Below are 19,677 nucleotides of genomic sequence, written 5' to 3'. Positions count from 1 at the left end.
TCTTTGCCCATACTGTTTTAACACCCATTAGTCATGTAACTAAGAATATAAAACCATTTCAGACTACACATGAAATCAACAAAAAACTTAACTTAAACCCATTAATCTTGATGTTTTTCACCTTAATGCCACTTGGTGCTTCATGAACCACCTTCTTTTCCCACTTGTTGAAATGCTGTTTCATGTTGGGGTCTATGTTGATCTGTGACTGTGTTATATTATGGGTTAAACATGACACTGAGGAAAGAATCCCACAGAAAAAAAAAAAAAAAAAAAAGTCAAGACAGCCAGGACATGTGTCCACATAATGACTGTTGTTTTGTGGATTTGGACACCTTGAATGTTTGCTGAACACATTGTAATGTCATACGGATGTGTGTGGCACAAAGCAAACTTGAGTCTTGTCACCATTTATTCATGAATATTAATATGCACAGAAAAGTTTAATGTGAAAATGATTTAAAGAGCTGGACTGGAACTGAAGATTGTTTTTGAGAAAAGATTGCATTAAAGGGGAAAAATCGAATTGCAACAGTTGTTTAATGTTCATCTATTTTTATCTTGATTCATAATATATGAGCCACATGAATCTTAATCAATACAATTATGATTCAGTAGCTTTATTTTTGGAAGCAACAATATGTTGCCTAGTAAAAGGTAATGAGGGGTCCAGCTGCTGATGACCCATTAGAAAGCATTTGAAGGTAATAATAGATTTGGAGTCATGACCAGATTAACCTGCTTTATGGCCCTGTGGTAAAGATGTGAGCCATTTCCCACCCCCACCCTCCATTCTCAGCAGGGATTAGCCTTTGTAATGTTACATGTTTATTATCTGCCATTTTTGGGTTGGACTAGACACCTTGCACAGTATCAAATGACAAGGAGCATTAAACTACATTTTGACTTTGGGACCACAGTCAAGACCAGTCCAACCCTCTAAACCCCCCCTGTATTTTCACTTATTCTCATTTGTTTGGAAGTAACTGAACATATAATACAGTAACAATAGAATATAGTAAGAAAGAAGTTGGTCTTTGTTCTCATCAGGGAAACAAAACAGGCTGAGCAGCTGCCTGTAGCACACTGTCAAGAGAACAAAGCCAAATGTGGAGGCCTTGAGTGGAAAGCATCACAAATGTCTGACTGGTGGTAAAAGGCATGGCTACAAAAGTGTGTCATATTTGACTTTTGAAGAAACTGGATGTTTTTCCTCCAACAAATGTAGATGGAGGTGAATTTCATTTTTAAGAGAAATCATTAAAGATTTTGACTCTCATAGCCCTAGCTGTCCATTGGCTGGCTGAAGATATAGGCTATAGCAGCCAGTTAGCATAGTGAAAGGATCTGGAAAAAGGAGGAAACAAATAGCCTGCTTTTTTCAAACTGTGACAACCAGCACCTCCTAAATTTAATAATTAACAGGATATTTTAGTGTTTATTCAATTATTTAATCCATTGATGGTTAGCAACTGCTTAAGTTAGTTTGATATGTAGGCTAATAATGCATAATATTATTTTAATCCATTGATGGTTAGCAACTGCTTAAAGGTCAATGGTTATTCCTTGTAACCTATAAATTAGTTTGATATGTAATAATGCATAATATTATTTTGTGGGGGAAATAACCTTTTAGGGGATGCTATAGAAAGCTTGAGTAAACTACACCTGTTAGTTAAGCTTCAATCAGTCTGTCAGAAGTAACAGAAGCAGAAAATAATAGGGTAATACTTTCATAAGGTAGATACACTACTATTTAACTATCATTAGTAGGCTACTTCTGTAAATGCAGCTACATGGTAGCCTAGTGACACCTGACACCTCAGGTGCGTCTCCTCTGGCCCCGCCCTCCGCAGTGGCAGCAGCTCCGTCCGTCGACCCACCTGAGATCTGAGGGACAACAAAGCAGCAGGACGGTAAAACTGCAGCCACCCAGCAGCGGAACCAGGTCCTCCTGTTCAATGAAGCGACCGGCCTGAACTCGGATTGCAGTGGGATTACTACGGATCTGTCCCAACAATGGACGAGCTGTTTTTCAAGTCTGCGTTACCTGCTCAGGACTCCTTCGTGCTGGACGACACCAGCCTGGCTCTGCCGGCCGAGCCCTCCGCGCGGTCCTCGACGAAACACGGTTCAGCCGAGCGGAGTCTCCGCGTTCATCAGCAGGTTCAGCTCACACTGGCACGGAAAGCGAGAAGGAGCGTGTCAAGTGGTAATGCTTCAACTTTTTCCTCAGTGACTGTAATCGGCGATATTGATTACACAACACCCTGAAACATTTTTTTTAAAAACACAGATTTGCACAAGATCGAATAGAATAGGCATAATGGTTTTTAGTGGGGGTGGTAGCCTACACTGGAGACCAAGGGCATTCCCCCTCTCTTCATAATTACTACAGAGGATAATTAACTCCCATTTTTTCCCCTTTCCTTTCTTTCTTTTTTTAATTTTTTTTTTTAGATATTATGTTGTGAACATTGTATTGAGACATAGCTATTAAACAGTAGTTACAGTAGGTTATATTATGGCTTTAGTGCATGCTTGCAGCCCTTCTTCACCTTTCAACCCTTGCCTTAGCAGCTTAACCTAAAATGGATTTAAAAAAAAAAAAAAGATAAATCCTTCTTCATATTTATTCATAGAGTCCTGAGACACAACACAGTGCTATTGTTTACATAATGCAAGCAAGGATGAGAAAATCCAGGGAGATTGACAGGAATTTAGATAGCAGATCAATTTGTCTTCTTTCCTATACTCAGTTATCTTGTGATCACTATATATGTGGGGTCTTGATCCTCAGGTTGGGAACTGATCAAGATGAGTAAACCCTGCCAGAGGCCTTTGATGCTCATAGGATATATTTTGTGATGTAAATATACCCCAGTTGAATTATGCAGGCTAAATACAGGTATTTTTCTGTGACAGGAATGTATGAGGCGTAGTAGTTTACTCACCCAACAGGTTCCTGGAGTTTCATAGGTTTGCCTCAAGGCTGCTGTAAGTGACAGCTGATAGAGCTTGAATGTAATATCTCACCCACTTACTGAATTTCCCGGAGGTCATGCCCTCATTCTCAGGTAAAGTAGTAGTGGATATAGTGAGTCAGCAATCTGAACTCCTGTCAGTCATCAACAAAAAATAATTATACTAGTTTCAGGGTAGCATGATAGATCCTGTCAATGCTTGTTATCTATAACTATATTAGTTTGCACCAGATGATTTAGCACAATGGCCTTCACAACAGTGAGACAGACTGACAAGGCTGTTTTGAAAAAGGATTTCATGAGTGAGATAAAATTCCTGAACCAAACTAGGTGTGAAGATCACACGCTTTCATCCAGTTAAGCCAGACTCACATGTTTACAGGGCAAAAACAAACGTTTATCTCCATTATCAACTGATTGCTCACCTATTTGCTATATTGATTCATAGTTTGGTTATAAAACATATGTTGGCAGCACGCTTGCTTTGTGAGCTCAGGCAGTGAGGGTCGGAGTCACACACACCCTTGACCCGAAGAAGTGTCAGTGTGTTGACATGCATTTAGGTGATTACAGTGTGAAACTGTACACTAACAAAACTTCTTCGACTCGTTTCAGGGGGTATCAGTTTACAGAAACACACAGCAAAGAGCTTTGATGCTACCAATGGACTCTTACCAAACACAAAGGTGAGGGACTCTTACCAGAGACATTTTTCATCTTCGTCCTGTGTAACTTTCCCACTAAATGGACATGATCTGTTTTTCCTGCTTCTATTTATGATTTTTGTACCTGACCATAATATAAAGAGACTGCACTGACTCGTATTTGCTTATCACGAGTTACGACAATTTGAATGCAGTCAAATTCTCTGCAGCTGCTCAACGCTCACAGGCTGATATGAAATGAATCATTACGCTCGTACTTTTGCTTGACATCATGATCTAGGGCTTTGACATCAGTAGTTTCCGTTAGCATGTGTACGTTTTGTCATTCTGTTTGAACATTTTGTGTCAACTGTTTACCTGGGATGTGATTTAATACGGTCTAATATTTACATGTGGTAAGGGAATTCATTAGAGCAGCTCTGTAAATGTGGTGAATATGTCACCGTAGCGACAATTATTTGCTATTTTGTTTTATTATCTACTTTTTATAATAACCTTTACGATGACCCTATAGAGCAGTGTTTTTCAACCTTGGGGTCGGGACCCCACATGGGGTCGCCTGGAATTCACCTGAAATGTCTAGTAATAGAATAAAATATTGATAAATATATTTTTTACTGATTATTATTCTTTTTAACATTATGAATAAAAACACCACACACAATCTTAAACAACTGTATTTTATACTTTCACATTCTCGAATATAAATCAAGTTCAAATAAAATGCAGCATATAAAAATATCTCAGCTGACGCATCTTGATTGACGGCCGCGATCACATGCACATGCACATGCACGTGATCGGGGGTTGCCAGAAATTTGTGATTGTCAAAATGGGGTCACGAGCCAACAAAGGTTGGGAACCACTGCTATAGAGATGCAGTATAACCAGTGTATCTTTACCGATAAGTAGGAAGCTAACAACATCTTGATAGCATAACACACATTTTCACACACGATCAGAGATTGTTCGATATAAAGGCTCTGAATTACAAATTTGTGCCATACGTAGTCTTTAATTTATTAAATAATTTAAAATAGTTACTATACGCAGCATCAGAATCGGCATCTTTTAGGGGCATCTGGTTGGGGCAACACAGTGTATGTGGATCCAACCTATGCAGACTTAAAGTGAGAATTACAGAATAAAAACCTCACAGTGTATTACAGTGCAGATAATATTTTGTTTTGTTTTGTTTTTCCCCAGACGAATGGATGGGCCTTCTCCAGCCATTCTGTTGCAAGCAGCCGCCTGCAGAGACCATCCAGGAGGGTGGAAGTCTCCCCACCTCCGAGCCCGCAGTTACCACGCAGCCGTTTCAATTACAGCGCCTACCGCTTTGGGACGGTCACCCTCCCCATCCAGTCGCACAGAACGAGCCCTCCGCTGGGCCACTCGTTCGGGTTTGATTCATGTCGGCGCTACGCCTTTTCTGAGGTCCCTCGCCTCACGCGTCCACACGCTTCCACATCTGCACACGGGAGCTTCCGCCATAGGTCACTGAGACAGGCGGCAGGGCAGCAGCCTGTGTTTGCACAGGTGTCATTTCAGGGAGATGGTGAATACGACTCTGGCTGGAGTCACAACCAAACTATCGTCAAACAGGAGGTACCTGTACTGGCAGCGGGTCGGGATATGATGTTTGGTGTTACTCAGCCTGAGGAAGGAATATCCTGGCTGGCTCAGATGAGGAGGGAGGGCCAGGAGCTCCAGAGACACAATTCATACCCACCCTCGGTCGTCAGCATGGAGGTGGACATGGGGAAACTGATGGAAGCGGATTCCCCCGTCCAGCAGATACAGGCACAGAAAGTCACAACACTGTAAGATCATATATATGTGAACAGTCGTCTGAACCATGTGTGGATTGTACATTTTCTCATTCATGGCCATCTTCTTTTTCCTCACACAGGAAGTCGGAGAACAAGCCTCCAGAGATGACGCTGGAGAGAGCAGTGAACCTGTTGACCCAGGACAACGAGGAAACGCTGATCTGTGCAGCCAGCCACATACAGAATCAATGTTTCAGGAGCGCAGATGCTAAAAAGATGGTAAGTGTGTCATATCGTTCTTCAGCGATTCAAAATAGAATTTGTTGACAGCTATATATGTAAAACACAGTTTTGCTTAGCAGATATTTGCGTGGTTATAGCATTTTTGTACATCTTTGAATAGCTGTATACACAAATTTCTTCCCTAGTAGTAGAGTTTTCAGTCGCGTAGCTCTTCTCCAGAATTCACACACACATTTAAAGTGGAACATGCTGAGGGGATGTCAAACTACTACCTCCAACACACATAAATTAATTAACATTACAGCAGCATTATGATTAAACCTTAAATAAAGAGACACACCTCATGGCAGCCTATTGGTGCTGCCAATCACTAATATGGCCTGTCCAAACACAGTGAGAACATGTAAAGAAAACTATTTTTTACCCTGGAGCTTTTACAAACACAGACATATTTTTGTTGCAGATCTACATTTTTAAACTCAGGAGGAGTTGTTAAACATAATGGGCATAGCGAAGAACATTTCCCGAATGCCATGGCTCACATATACATACATGTCCCCACGGTCAGTCAATAATCTGCTCTTCTCTTCAGGTTTACTACCTCCGTGGAATTGGAAAGCTCCTGCAGCTCCTCCAGAGCGACAACGAGGAGGTGCAACGTGTCGCCGCCGGGGCGCTGCGCAATGTCGTGTACCAGAACGACGAAAACAAGATGGAGGTGAAGGAAGATGGAGGTTTGGCCACCGTTTTGGTTGCACTAAAAAGCAGCCGCGACACAGAGACCAGGCGACAACTTACTGGTCAGTTTTTATTTTACTTTGCAACATAAATAGAGGCTCAGATGGTTGCTTGGACGTCTTTTTTGCAAATAATAGAGGAAATTCCCATTTATCTCTTTAGGTCTTCTGTGGAACCTCTCCTCTCATGACATTTTGAAAGAGCGTCTTACCAAAGAAGCCCTACCTGTCCTTACTAAGTCAGTACTGGTGCCCAGTTCTGGTATTTCTGAAGGCGAGAACCCGAAAGACGAGCTCCTCGCCGATGATGATGTTTTCCACTTTGCTACAGGCTGCCTACGGTAGGAGCCTTCATCAGCTTTTTTTTTAAAAAACGGAAATTAATTTATTATTTCAAAAGTGCTCAATTTGTCTTTCTTTTTGGAAAGACTTGAACATTTTTTCCCCAAATATTTTTATTGAGATTTTCCAACAAAATGACATATAGTGGTATCTAACAGTGTGGGGAAAAGACATTCACAAGTATGTCAACAAATCCCCTAAACCCAGTCCGCTTTTAAAACTACACACTCAGATTGATCTAAACAGACGCCACTGCAGGTGTCAGATCATCAGCTCACACCAAACAACAGACTTATGCAAAAACCGGTCATGCACTTAGCTTGAAAACAAACAGATGAATAACTTTGAGTGTGTTATTTGCACATATGGAGGAACTGATGGAGGAAGTGAAAGGTTTACAGCCTATGAGGAGTGAAGAAGCAGTAGCAAAGTGCAGGCCAGGCGTGGTCACGGTGCAGCATAAGCCAATACGTTTATGATATTACAAAGACTGAGAGCTAACAGATGGCAGAGATACAGACATACATGGCGCCGGCGTCCGCCAAGCTGAGTTATGATTCAACAGTTGTTAGGTGTGATAAAAAGTGTTATCACCCATCTAATGAGAAGCAGGAAACGGCGGCTATACTTCTTTGGAAACAACCTTTGTTCCTTTATCGAACTGGCACCAACGAAGACACGCAAACAGTGTGACGGCTACATGATGATGGATTAAAGAAACATCCATCTTTTCCTGTTTCAGTTCGGTGCTCACAAACAGTCAAAAATATTCTGCCTATTACTTGTGATATGGCTTCTTTATTTTTTTCCCTCTTGGGCCACAAATGGTCAGATCAGTAACAACTGGCTTCACCGCTGCATAAAGCCAGAATGAAGACAGATGCTGCTTTCTCATTAAGCCGAGTCGCCATATTTGATTGTGTTAAACGACAATTTATCTGTTGTGATCCGAGATTATGTATCACCTCGTTAGTTTCCAGTTGGACATGTTTGTGTGTGGACGACGTATATCATCTCCCTCTGTTTACAAAGCAGGAGCTATCAGACGCACTGCTCCCTTGGCAACTACAGCCGGATGAAAAGAGTCAAAGCCTGAATTATTCATGGAGCTCTCTCTTCTCTCCGCTCTGCTGAACTGAAATCACTCAGTCCTCGCTGGCCCTGCCTTATCAAGTTCTCCTTATCATGTTCTTAAACCCCCTTGAGGTCCCCTGTGGATGGGAAAATGATGAGTTCCTCTCATATTTCATCAAACAACTGTTGTGTGTGAGTTGTGAGTTAGAATAATAATTTGCGCTTTATTTTTTTCCAAGGGACGTTGGATTACATAAAAAGGCTTTAATAAGATTGTAAAGATTGCAGATGGCTGAGATCCAAAACAGTGTAACATTGACTTGTATAATTATGTCATCGGCAGAATGACACCACGTGTTTTTATTTGGTCCATTACAATGTGGGAATTTGTTGTACTGCTGACTTCACTGGTCCAGTGACACTGAGAACGGCTTATCTGATTAAAACATACTAATGTCACATTACCTTGAATGTTTTGCCTGTGTCTGTTCCCAGAAATCTGAGCTCTTCCGGTCCAGATGGCAGGAAAGCAATGAGGGATTGTGAGAATCTCATCGACTCTCTAGTCTACTACGTGCGGGGGACCATAGCCGATCATAAAACGGATGACAAGGTGAAATGAAAATGATGGGCATCCCATAAAAACAGTTGGTTTTACTGTTCGAATGTATATAGGTTAAGATACACAGGAGATGTTGATGCACACTGTATCTGAACCATACTTTTCCTATTGTGTTGTCCATGTCTAGTCATTCTAATAAATCCTGTTGCTACTCACAGGATTAGAAAATGCACGATCCAATCCCATACTTAAATTGTTCTCTGTCAGTCTAGACTGCAATGCAAAACTTACTGGACTTAATTTAGTACCACCATGCAGCACTGTCTATAATTTGACATTTATCTGTATTCATCCGCTTTGCAGTCCACAGAGAACTGCGTCTGCATCCTGCACAACCTGTCTTATCAGATCGAGGCCGAGCTGCCTAAGAAGTACGCACAAGATCTCAGAGAATCTCGACAAAACCTGGCTCCCAAGCAAAAGAGTGTCAGCTGCTTTCCTGACCGCAGCGCCAAGATCACAGAGGTAATCCCTTCGGATAATAATCCACACTGACAAAAGATGTCGTATGATATTTAACAGAAATTCTTTTAAAACTGCTGAATTGCTGCAGGTTTAGTCACCTGTTAAAACAGCTTCTTTGAAGGTGATTGTATTTCTCTTTCTCTCATTGTTTGCTGGAGGAGAAACATCAAAGCAATTACATACAGTAGGCCTATGTGACATTTTACATTCCTGCTAACGCGGTAAACAGATTTGCTGTCACAAACTTTATAAAAGCACATTCAATGACATTTCATATCAACAACAGAGAATTATTAGCACACTGCAGTTCCTTTTAAGTTGAACAAAACGTTTTAGCTTCTTTTAAGTCATTGTTGTATCAATGGACAGACCAAATTAGTGACTAGCTAAACTAGTAACAAGCTAAATAGCAAGCTAAGTAGAGCAATTAGCAGCTAGAGAGCCAGATATTTCTCATTGGTGGAGTTGGTGGAAATTAAATGAGAGTTTAGGCCAAAAGGTGAAACTTTTTTAAAGGTTGACAGAATCACAACTCAATACAACATAGGGGTCCCAGTGGTGAAAGGAGATGATGTGGGCCTGTGTGGGGCCCACATGGGATTAGTGTGTCCTGCCCACACTGTCCCACCCACAGTGGGCCTGTGCGGGCATGTTCGCTGGGGCCTCACTCACTCCCAGGTTCAAACTCCGCTCAAATAGTTTGATTTTGGATTTCAAAGTGCAGCCAACTAAAATACACAAAGGTCTGTGTGGACAGAGGTATTAATATATAGTTTTGTCCCTGAAGGGAACGCGCATCAGCGGTTTTGCATGAATTTACCTCGAAAACAACTCTGTCTACTAACGTTCCGTTATTATCTCATAGCGTGGTGAATGTGCAGGTCACAACTTGTCCACGAGAGCGTTTTGGAGTTGTTGGATTGTGTATTTGATTAGTTTGATGAGGGAAACCAAGAAATCCCATTAGCCTCCGTAGCGTAGCTCTGAGCAGCTCGCGGCTCTGCTCCGCCGTTCTAAAAATAGCTTGCACTGACAATTAAAGGTAATGAACCTACTCCTAAAACTATAGGGATTATGGCAATGGGCCAATTTGCCAAAATGTTGAACTATCCCATTAAGTAATTCTCATTACATGTCCATTAAGGCAGCTGCAATGCAATAAAAAACAAATATCTGCATTGCAGCTTCCCAGATGCTGCTGTGTGAATTCTTTTTAATTATGTGTTTACAGTATGATGATGTTGCAAAAATGCTCTGGAGCTCTGCTTATGTAAACCTTACATTCCTACCCAGACACACACACAATGAGAGTGAGAGTATGTACATGATTCATTCACCTGCTGAATAATAGCAGCCTCCTGTTGTGTCGGTATGAACCGGTTGAACCCATCTGGAAGCTGCAGCTCATCGCTCCTTTCTTCCTCTCAGCACCTGCAACAACGCCCTCTGCTGGAGGACAAGGCTAATCCCCGCGGGATAGAGTGGCTGTGGAGCTCCATCACCATCCGGATGTACATGTCGCTGATGGCCCGCAGTGTGCGCCACTACACCCAGGAGGCCGCCATTGGAGCTCTGCAGAACATCACAGCTGGAAACGGAGCGGTAAGACGGCGCAGATGTTTCACAGCTTCACTCTGGAGCTTCAACTGTGAAAATGGAGCCGTTACAGTTTAATGTACACTTAACTCAGGAATATATTTGGATGTAATGTTTTAGTTGTGAGTCAGAGAGGGTGGATCATTTAGATTTTTATGAGTGTGGTAGTTGGTACTGTAGGTTTGCATTAGTTAGATTAAAGCTCTTCTCTCAGGTTTGTGTCAGGAATACAGGTTTATTTTCTATTTCTTTCCATCTGTTATTATGATAAACACAAAGTCGTTATCACAAATTACCCAAATCCACAGTGATGTCTCACAGTTCAGTTTTATCTGTTTCTGTTTTACCTTTAGGGGATATTTAAATGCTGACGTATATTTGCATAGTTTGAGAATTTCTACATATTCTGCTGAAACCTTTGGGGAAATAAAATCTTCAATGCAGAAAAGGAAGCTTTCCTCTGCTTCTGAGAGTGCAGCCTGTAAACATTAAAGATTTTAAATTGGTAGCCTTAATAATTGATTGATAAAATGACTGTCAAATTTTCTGTTGCAAATGAATTAATCAAATATTTTTGGCACTAGATACTAATTTTAAAAAAATATGACAGATTTCAAAACGTGTGTGGATGTAGATTGATACTCATCTATGTATTTCTTCCAAAGGCGTAGTGAGTACATGGATACACATGTTGAAAGAAACCACAACTTCATCACAAACTATTTTACTGCTGAGGATTCAAACAAAATTTTAGTGGCGTGATGAGAAAACATACCTTTTCTCATATGGATTGCATTTAAACAAGCAATATACGACACATGTTTCATCTATTCTCTGTGGTGTGGCAGGTGTCTGAAGCCATTACTTTCACCATTGTTCAACGGGAGAATGGTCTTCAGCAAATCAAGAAGATGTTACAGGATGGAGAACGGGATGTGAAGAGAACGGCCATGTCTCTGATCAGAAACGTCTCTCACTACTATGACATGCATCCTGAAATAGGTACTTTTCCATTCAAACCAAAAGACACATATTTTGAATATAAGCCTTTAAGTAAGTTTAAGTGCAATTTCCTGAAGTCAATAAAACATCCACACACAGCCTCCAGCTGTCTTTTTTTTCATTTCAAGTTTATGTATATCTTTCCTGTTTCTACCTCCTGTAGTAAAGCAGGTGTTGCCGGAGGTTGTGGAGATGCTGCCCAATGACGACACTGGCACCGACCTGCCCACCGCCGTGACGACCTGTCTCTGTCACATCTTGACGAACCTCAGCCAGAGCGACACGCAGCACGTCAGAGCCATCGTCAACCAAGGAGCCCTCCCAAAGGTCATCAACATCAGCAGCAAAGACAACGGGTCAGTCAGTGCTCATCTAACAGTTACATGTACATATACATGTAAACAGGACAGAATAAATTAATCTTTCTCTGTTCTAGCTATGGGCCGTCCAGAGCGGGTCATGCTGCATGTCTCCTGCTGCACACCATGTGGAAACACAAAGATCTCCATCGCGCCTACAAGAAGGTCAGTTCTCTTATCCATACAATTCCTTACAGTAAAACACATGCTTTACACAAGGACAACAGTCAGTCATGTGGGTTTTTTCTGTCTAATTAATTGTCCTTTACCTGCAACATAGTGTAATGTAGACACAGATACAGACAGACTTGTCCCTGCAAGGAATTGGTTTGCATATATAATTTAATTGTTAATAAGAAGAATCAGTTGTATTCAGCCATTTTGGGTATGAGCAGAGCTGTTTCATGGAAACATTTCATTTATAAAATTGACTTATGAGAGATTTAATTCATTAGTTTACCACCTGGTGACTTCCTGCCATATTGTTTGAAACTACCACCAGAGGGCGCTTAAGTAAAGCTTTTTCATATTCTATATAGTAGTAGCTCTGAGAATCTGTACATACCAGCATCAAAACAATATCAAGTTATTTCTCTGGATTATTATTTAGTGCAGTGGAAATATGACAGCAAGTGTCAGACCTACGATCTCCTGCACAAACCTAAATAATGCATGTCCCCCACCCACTCACCCACCACAGCATCCGAGACTTAACACCTCTGTTGTTTCTCGCAGTGTGGTTACAAGAAGGCTGACTTCGTCAATGCCAGAACAACAAAGGCTGTAAACTCTGGAAACTACTAGAAAACTGAGCCGAAGATCCTGGATACCGAGTTGCACTTGATAACAGTATATCAGCACTTCACAGTCACAACTCATTGCACTGTTTCTGTGTCACAGTTTAGTTAAAGAAACTTCACTATACCTGAGCTTTTCTTTAAAGTCTCATGAAACAGCTTTAAAATAGCGATTTTCTTTTGTGTTTGAATGTGTTTCTCTGACTACTAGTGCAGATGTTAGTGTTCAGTAGCTTAAGGACAAAAAATAGGTTTTTTTTTTTTTTTTAGTAATTATGCAAACAGGAAAAGAGTCAAGGTGTGGTGCTGAAATAGAGATAGGTAACTCAACAACATAAGAAGGACATTAGTGAGGAGACGTTTTTCATTTCACAGGACCTTTAACGCACTTTTTAGTTTCTTCACATTCTTCATCAGATGCATCAGACGCTTCAGGCCTCAGTCTTTGTGCCTTACGGTCAGAAAATCTGCCTGATGAACATAGGAACTTCCTTCAACTATTGTAATGAATGAAATGTAAAGTATTTCTGTAAGTGTTTTTTTTTTCTATCTAATTTTATTTTATTTGGCTTGACATTTGTGGATGTTGCCGTGTGTTTTGAAGCACTTCAAGTAATTATACAAAGAACCACAATGAAAAACATGTAAAGGATGAAGATCAGTTCATTTTTATTGGACGACTGTTCGTGTTTGTATATAAATGTATTTTAAAAACAATGATTCATGCTGATCTGTCTTGTTTCTGTTGTTTCCTCATGTGAATAAACAGTTTTCACTAAACTTTATTGTTAATAATTTACCCTTATTTTTTGGAATATTTATACATGTATAAAAAAAACTGTGAAAGATCAATGACTATCATGAAGTTCAAAGAGCTTTTATGTTTGAAAACAACTCTTGATCAAACAGCTTTCTCCATCATTTGCAAATGAAGTGAGGATGACTAAGTCTGTGCCAGAGGAGGAGAAGAGAGTGAAACCTCCGGTGTTTGGCTTCGTTCCTCGGGCCTCTCGGTGACTTTGAGGTGAGCTGCACTGCGGCAGCTGAAGTGGTATCTGAGAAAGGAGGGGGGCCGGCTGGCTGGCTGGCTGGCTGGCTGGCTCAAGAGGCTGGGTGCCAGTTGACTTCGCCCCTCCCTCCCAGACGAGGGACTGGAAATGAAAAGGGAAGACGACATGAAAGACAGGTGAGCGAGCCCAGAAGTCACGACTGTGAGGTAAGCGAACCCTGCACCAACCATGCTGTAGTCAAAACTGAACACACTCATCCTCGGTGGTCTTGCCGAGACACTTTTTAGTTTAAACAGCCAAATTCCCCCAGAGATCCACACACTATCTAATGAAGCCGATCCCAACTGGGAAATCTACAAAAGCATCACTTCATTTCAGACGGTGGCTGAATTCTCTAAATCAAATTAACAGTATCCCACAAAGTAATTAAAGCTTTGTATCAGTGATTCTCTCTGTGTCTGCATATCCAGGCTGCACAAAAGCAGAGGATGTGTGCTGGTAGAAAGCACTTAGTCTCTGTCTGCAAGTACACAGGCCATAATGTAGCATGACATGACCTAAAATTGCTTTTGAGCACTGATATGAGATTCCTCCTGCTGTTCTCTGGATTTATGTTGAGCTGCTGCAGGACACTTTCATGTGCCTAAAAGCTGAGACGACTACATATGAAGTGCATTTCACATCCAGTTGCATGAGTGAATAAGATGAAAAGATGAAAAGAAAAAGAGGTAATATGCAAAGGGTGTGGAGAAGTTCAATGAATTTACTTGTCAGATTTCAATCTGTTACAAAATGAGGAGAAGACACAGGACAAATATTAGTCTGTTGTTAATGCGTCCTGCAGAGGGCAGTGGTGTAGCATTAGCATAACAGCTCATCAGTCACCTCAGTGAAGAGCAGAGACAAGATTCACAGTCAAATTGTCCCCAAGTTGTATTTTGTCCCCAAATAACATTTATTTTTCATATTCATAAAGTCTGAATCCTACATTTTTAAGTGGTTTAGCTCTTAGATTAAACCCTAAGCCTTTCTATTTAAGGAACTAAACCCTGCACTTCTCCTCTTTTCACTAATAATCTCTAATTCACCCACTTTAGTGAACTATTTTGGTGACAAAGTCCACGATTTTCAAGCCTTTGGCTTTGGCGCAAGGAAAAAGAAAAGCTTTGAAGAAGCCAAATCCTTTTAACAACAGCCTTCTTGTCTCTCCACGGCTTATACTGCTCTGAGAATTGGTCAGATTTATTATTATTTCACGGAGAGAGCGCCTCATCTTCTTGTCACGAATAAGGTGACCAGACAGACTTCAAGACAAGCATCGTTGGGATTAGTTGATAAGAATAATTGAATGTTCGCATTTGTACCCAAGATAAGTTTCTTTCCTGTTAACATGAGGGATTAAGTCCTCTGAGGCCCGAAGAATGATATATATAGCCCAACGCAGAAATAATGTCCAAAACACTAAAATAGCCGATGGTAACAGGTGTCGAGACACATGAGAAAGGATTTGTTTGCTACTGGAGCAGGGCAGTGAAGTGAGCCATACCAGGGTTGACACATAATGACTGAACATGTTTGATGCACAGAGAGAAAGGACTCTTTCACAGATCAGCAGCAGTGGAAAACAGACCCAAAGGAAGCTAGTATAGCTTCTTTTTTTCTTTTTCTTTTTACTTTACACTGAGGCCATTGTCAGGGGCGTCAGCGCTCAGGGCAAATGACTATCCACTGACATAATCACTCAAGAACATTTGGGATCTAAAATGAAATGACTTTTTTTTTTTTTTTTTTTTGCAGGACTCGGTCCAGCGGTTCATGATTTCCTGCAGGCTACATGTGTCTTCGCCCCTCTGAGTATGTCTGGAATGAAGTACCACCCTGTAATATCACAAACTCAGACCCAGTGTGTGTTGGTGTTTTTAAGTCCGAACCAGATGGTTGTAAAGTAGAGGGGTCACTGCACTTCACAGGTTCCTGGCACTGCAACCCAAAGGCACAGCAGCCTGCTCACACACTGTGAGAAAAAAAGAAGAAAGAAGAAGGAAGTGCAGTTAAGTGTACACTGAGATTAAAATTGATTGAAAATTTAAATGTGGTTTAGTCTGACAACAATTGCACAAAGAATATTGGGCAAACCAAACTAATTCCTATACTAAGATAAGATGCTATTCTGAACATATGTGTTTGTGGAGTTGATTATTTTAAAACTAGTAGTGCACTTAGCCTAATATTTTCAGTTGTGCTAACTTTTATTTTAATATATAATCATGAAGGGCACATAATATCAATACATCTTTGGTCAGAAGTAGGGGAGAGTGGGGTAAAGTGAGACACTTTTTACATTTGCTCCCCTCTAAGCGAGCTAAAATGATTTATCAGTAAAATTTACACATTTCCCATTAATTCAGGATGTTGCCTAGCAATGGAAATTATCAGAATGTATTTAGGATGAAGGACAGTGAAAATATGGTCTCGTGTCTCACTTTACCCCAGGTCAGGGGTAAACTGAGACAAACTAGAAAAATCAATGGGGTAAACTGATCCACTTACTTTTTCCACTCTGAAACTACCATAACAACACATAGTTAGAATCCTGACAGCTAGCTTGACAACCACACTCCCCAGAACTAATGTCGGACTAGTAGCAGAATCACGGGGATTGGTCAATTAAGCACTTTTGTTTTCTCAACGCAAAGTGACTCAAAACCAAAATCAAATACAACACAAAATGTTTTAATTAACATTCAAATGACAGATAGAACCTGTTAGATAGTCTGGGGGTCAGATTGTAGGCCCCGACAATGGTGACCATTTTGATCAAAAGTCCTCTTGTGTGTGGAGGGAGCCGACAAAGTGGAATGTGACTAAAATTGAGTTAATTAACCAATAAAAAAGTGAGCTGACTGAGAGCACCTAGCATAACAAAGCAGTGTGGCTACAGATCATTGATCACGCAAGATTTCTGGCTTGGGGGACGTGATTCTAGTGTGAATCTTTGTGTATGGTGTGCTCACAGTGTCTCACTCATGGATTTATTATAATACATCCATGGTCTCACTTTACCCCGCAGCATTTGTCTCACTTTACCCCAACACCCCCATTTTAGAAAAAACGACCTCTCTTAGAAATTCAGGCTTATTTTCAGCCAGCATCATCACATGGTTTTATATGTTGGTAGTTCATCATCATGTATCATATAAGTTTTTCTACCTGAATCAATTTGCTTTGGCACAACAGCTGATTAAGTTGACAGCAAGAAAATTTACTTTTACATGCAAAAATCATAATCATATTTCATATCAAAATGACATGGCATCCATTTAAATTAGACTTTGAGAAGATTTAAAAACTTGATTAGTTTTTTTTGGAGCTACCCATTGTCAGTGAGCTCAGCTGTGGGCGGTGCTCACTCATCAGGAGGGATTGCCTGCAGCTGAGCTTAAGTTTTAAAAAGCCTCGGTCCACACACACACACACACACACACACACACACTGGGTTGGGGCCGAGAGGGTGTGTGTGTGTGTGTCCATCTCTGTTTTGTTTCTGGCTTTTAAACTTTATTTTGCATACATTTATGGCACTTTGGAGTCATTTCAAAGCAAGCCTCTCTTTTCTTTTTGGCAACGCACCCTTGTCTTTGTTTTGATAAAAAAAAAAAGAAAAACATCTTCCCCTTGAGCCCAGTTTTATTTTGCCTTTGTTTAGTCCATGTTTGAGTTAATCCCTTTCTTGGTCAAAGCGCAGCTAATTAAAAACACCTAAGTTTGCCAGATAACAGGCAGTCTGATGCGTAGCCATCAGCTGGCAGTAACAAAGCAATCGTTATGGGGTTCAGGGAAGTCTCAGTAGAAAACATTTCTCCTTGAGAGAGGAGGCAGAGCAAGGAGAGCTTATGAAAGTGGGACAAAGGTTTTACCGGTTGGAGAGACCCTCCTAGAGCAAAACAGAATTTCTCAAGGCTCAAGCTTACAGACATAAACTAAAGATAGAAATTAATGTGAGAGCAGAAGACCTGAACCTGAAAAAATAAAACATGTGAACAGTTCTATTTTGCATTAACTGGACAGTTGTTGGATATATTGGACATTGCATATGATATATTTTGCAAGGACAGTGATTCATAAAATAAAGATATCAGTGAAAAAATTAAATTAAACACACATCTGAATAAGCAAACGTGAAATGGTTCCATTAATGAGGGTGATGCATAAACAGAGGGGGAAAAGTGAGTGCAGCGCACCCTCACATGGACCACCTTCACCTGCACAGAATTGGAATCGTGTGTTCCTGATTACAGGCCGTTGATTGGCAGCTTCAGGTGGAACCTACTGAAGGTCAGGTGTCCTCTCATACTGTGATGTGAGGAAAATCATCTTGAAACTGCTCCAGAGAAGTCAGCCCATGAACTGTTCGATGTAACAACAACAAAAAACAACATCTCCAAGAACCCCAAAGTTTTCTTACCCAATCACTAGGAATGCTTTATTCGCACCTGTTGGTGTCAAAGTGCATGTGTCTGGGAGTCATGCCAGGAAAAAGCCTTTCCTGCCCAAAAAGAACATTAAAGCAAAGACCAAGGGCTTTTGTAATAACAATGCTCTGGACAGATGAAGCAAATAGTTTTGACCACAGTAACAGCAGACTCGTTTGGCACAGACCAGACTAGAACCTCAAACCAACCGAGTGTGGTGGTGGAAATGTATCGTTTGAGGTTTCTCTGCTGCCTCAGGGATGGAGCAGCTTGCATTCAGAGATTCAACTATGAAATCTGCATCATATCAAAGAGCGCATGAAGATAACTAAGCTAAAAGCTGAAGTTGAACCAGAAATTGACCTTTCAGCAGTATGATCCTCCTAAACAGGCTAGTGAAGACTTTGATCAAGTGTAACATCTTTTTTTTTTTAAATCCTTTTATCCACTGTATCAACGAGGAACAAATGTTTCCTTGTGAAATACTGGATAATTTTATACGGTTAATTTATAAGCCCTCGGTCTGCCTTAAAGTTTCAGTCAAACACAGAAAATTGGAAGCGAAATCTGAAATTTTACCTAACCTTAACTGTAACCCTAGCTCCCTAACGGGAGGATCAAATCAGTTCTTGGAAAACGAGGAATATGCGGAGCTCCCAAGCAATGAGCACTTGAGTGATTCCAGCAATGAAACCTTATAGATGCAGGCAGTCAGGTAGAAAAAGATCATACACAGTTATATTTTCAAATCTCATGGTCTGCAGTGGTGCCAGGGAGTAACTAGTGGCTGCTTGTGCCAAACACAGCAGACAGGTCAAGAAGGATGAGGACTGTGAATGAGGATTGTGGAGTGCTTTTGAAATTCACAGCGTTTCAGAGTCTGAGTGCTGGCCTGACTCGTGACTGATTGGGGTCAAGGAGGTTGTGTTGTGACTGGTACAGAGGAGGCTGGTCACAGAAAGCATGCAGGAGAGTTTGAGAAACGGATTTAAAAGAGTGTTTCAAGTCTGGAGGTCCTGACAATAGATGGGGTCAAGAGTTGTCTTCGTGACTTGATGGCTAACAGCGCGCAGACGATGTGGACAAGGGGAAAAAAGCAGAAGGTCAAAACAACACGGATTTCAGGAATTTATCAAGGAGATGTCGATATGAGGAACTGAGGGATGTATTTCTCAAAATATATCCAAAAAGTAGCCTAATGAAAAGAGCAAACTAAAGTACCAGAAGAGAAAAGAAGAAAGTTCAAGGCTAAGTGGTTTCACTTTGAATGTCTGAGTGTGATGCACTTGAGATATGACTCATTGACCAAATTCACAAAGGCCCAGGAATAATTTGCATAAATCCATAAAAGTCCATGGTTTCAATCATTTTTAAGTTCTTAACATTCAGTGTGAAGACAACCAATTCATGTGTGCAAAATGTCTAATGCTAAGCTAGCCAATATTGATCATGAGTAGACTATGATGCTAAACTAGCCAATGTTTAGCATGAGAAGGCCTATGTTTTATGCTAATCTAGCTAATATAACACTATGTGT

General features: G+C 40.8%; 1 protein-coding gene across 1 annotated transcript; it reads left to right on the top strand.

Annotated features, from left to right (window-relative positions):
* Nucleotides 1-1,868: 1,868 nt before the first annotated feature.
* Nucleotides 1,869-13,446, top strand: pkp2 (plakophilin 2). The gene is made up of 13 exons (XM_085769411.1): nucleotides 1,869-2,212; nucleotides 3,600-3,670; nucleotides 4,856-5,472; nucleotides 5,562-5,700; nucleotides 6,257-6,464; nucleotides 6,565-6,742; nucleotides 8,313-8,430; nucleotides 8,743-8,904; nucleotides 10,333-10,506; nucleotides 11,349-11,502; nucleotides 11,666-11,858; nucleotides 11,939-12,026; nucleotides 12,597-13,446. The coding sequence occupies exons 1-13, from the start codon at nucleotides 2,020-2,022 to the stop codon at nucleotides 12,663-12,665; spliced, it is 2,364 nt and encodes a 787-aa protein (XP_085625537.1). The 5' UTR covers nucleotides 1,869-2,019; the 3' UTR covers nucleotides 12,666-13,446.
* The last annotated feature ends 6,231 nt before the right edge of the window (nucleotides 13,447-19,677 follow it).

This window comes from Trachurus japonicus, chromosome 23, assembly GCF_045865225.1.
Source record: "Trachurus japonicus isolate A0001 chromosome 23, Traja_1.0".
NCBI lineage: Eukaryota > Metazoa > Chordata > Actinopteri > Carangiformes > Carangidae > Trachurus > Trachurus japonicus.
The sequence above is the reverse complement of the archived record's forward strand: the minus strand, read 5'-3'. Positions and strand labels throughout refer to the sequence as shown.

Excerpts from the sequence above, each read along its gene's own strand:
- pkp2 (XM_085769411.1), top strand. The coding sequence starts at position 2,020 with ATGGACGAGCTGTTTTTCAAGTCTGCGTTACCTGCTCAGGACTCCTTC. Across the intron at positions 2,213-3,599 it reads GAGAAGGAGCGTGTCAAGTG|GGGGTATCAGTTTACAGAAA; the intron begins GTAATGCTTCAA and ends GACTCGTTTCAG. Across the intron at positions 8,905-10,332 it reads GCAGCGCCAAGATCACAGAG|CACCTGCAACAACGCCCTCT; the intron begins GTAATCCCTTCG and ends TCTTCCTCTCAG.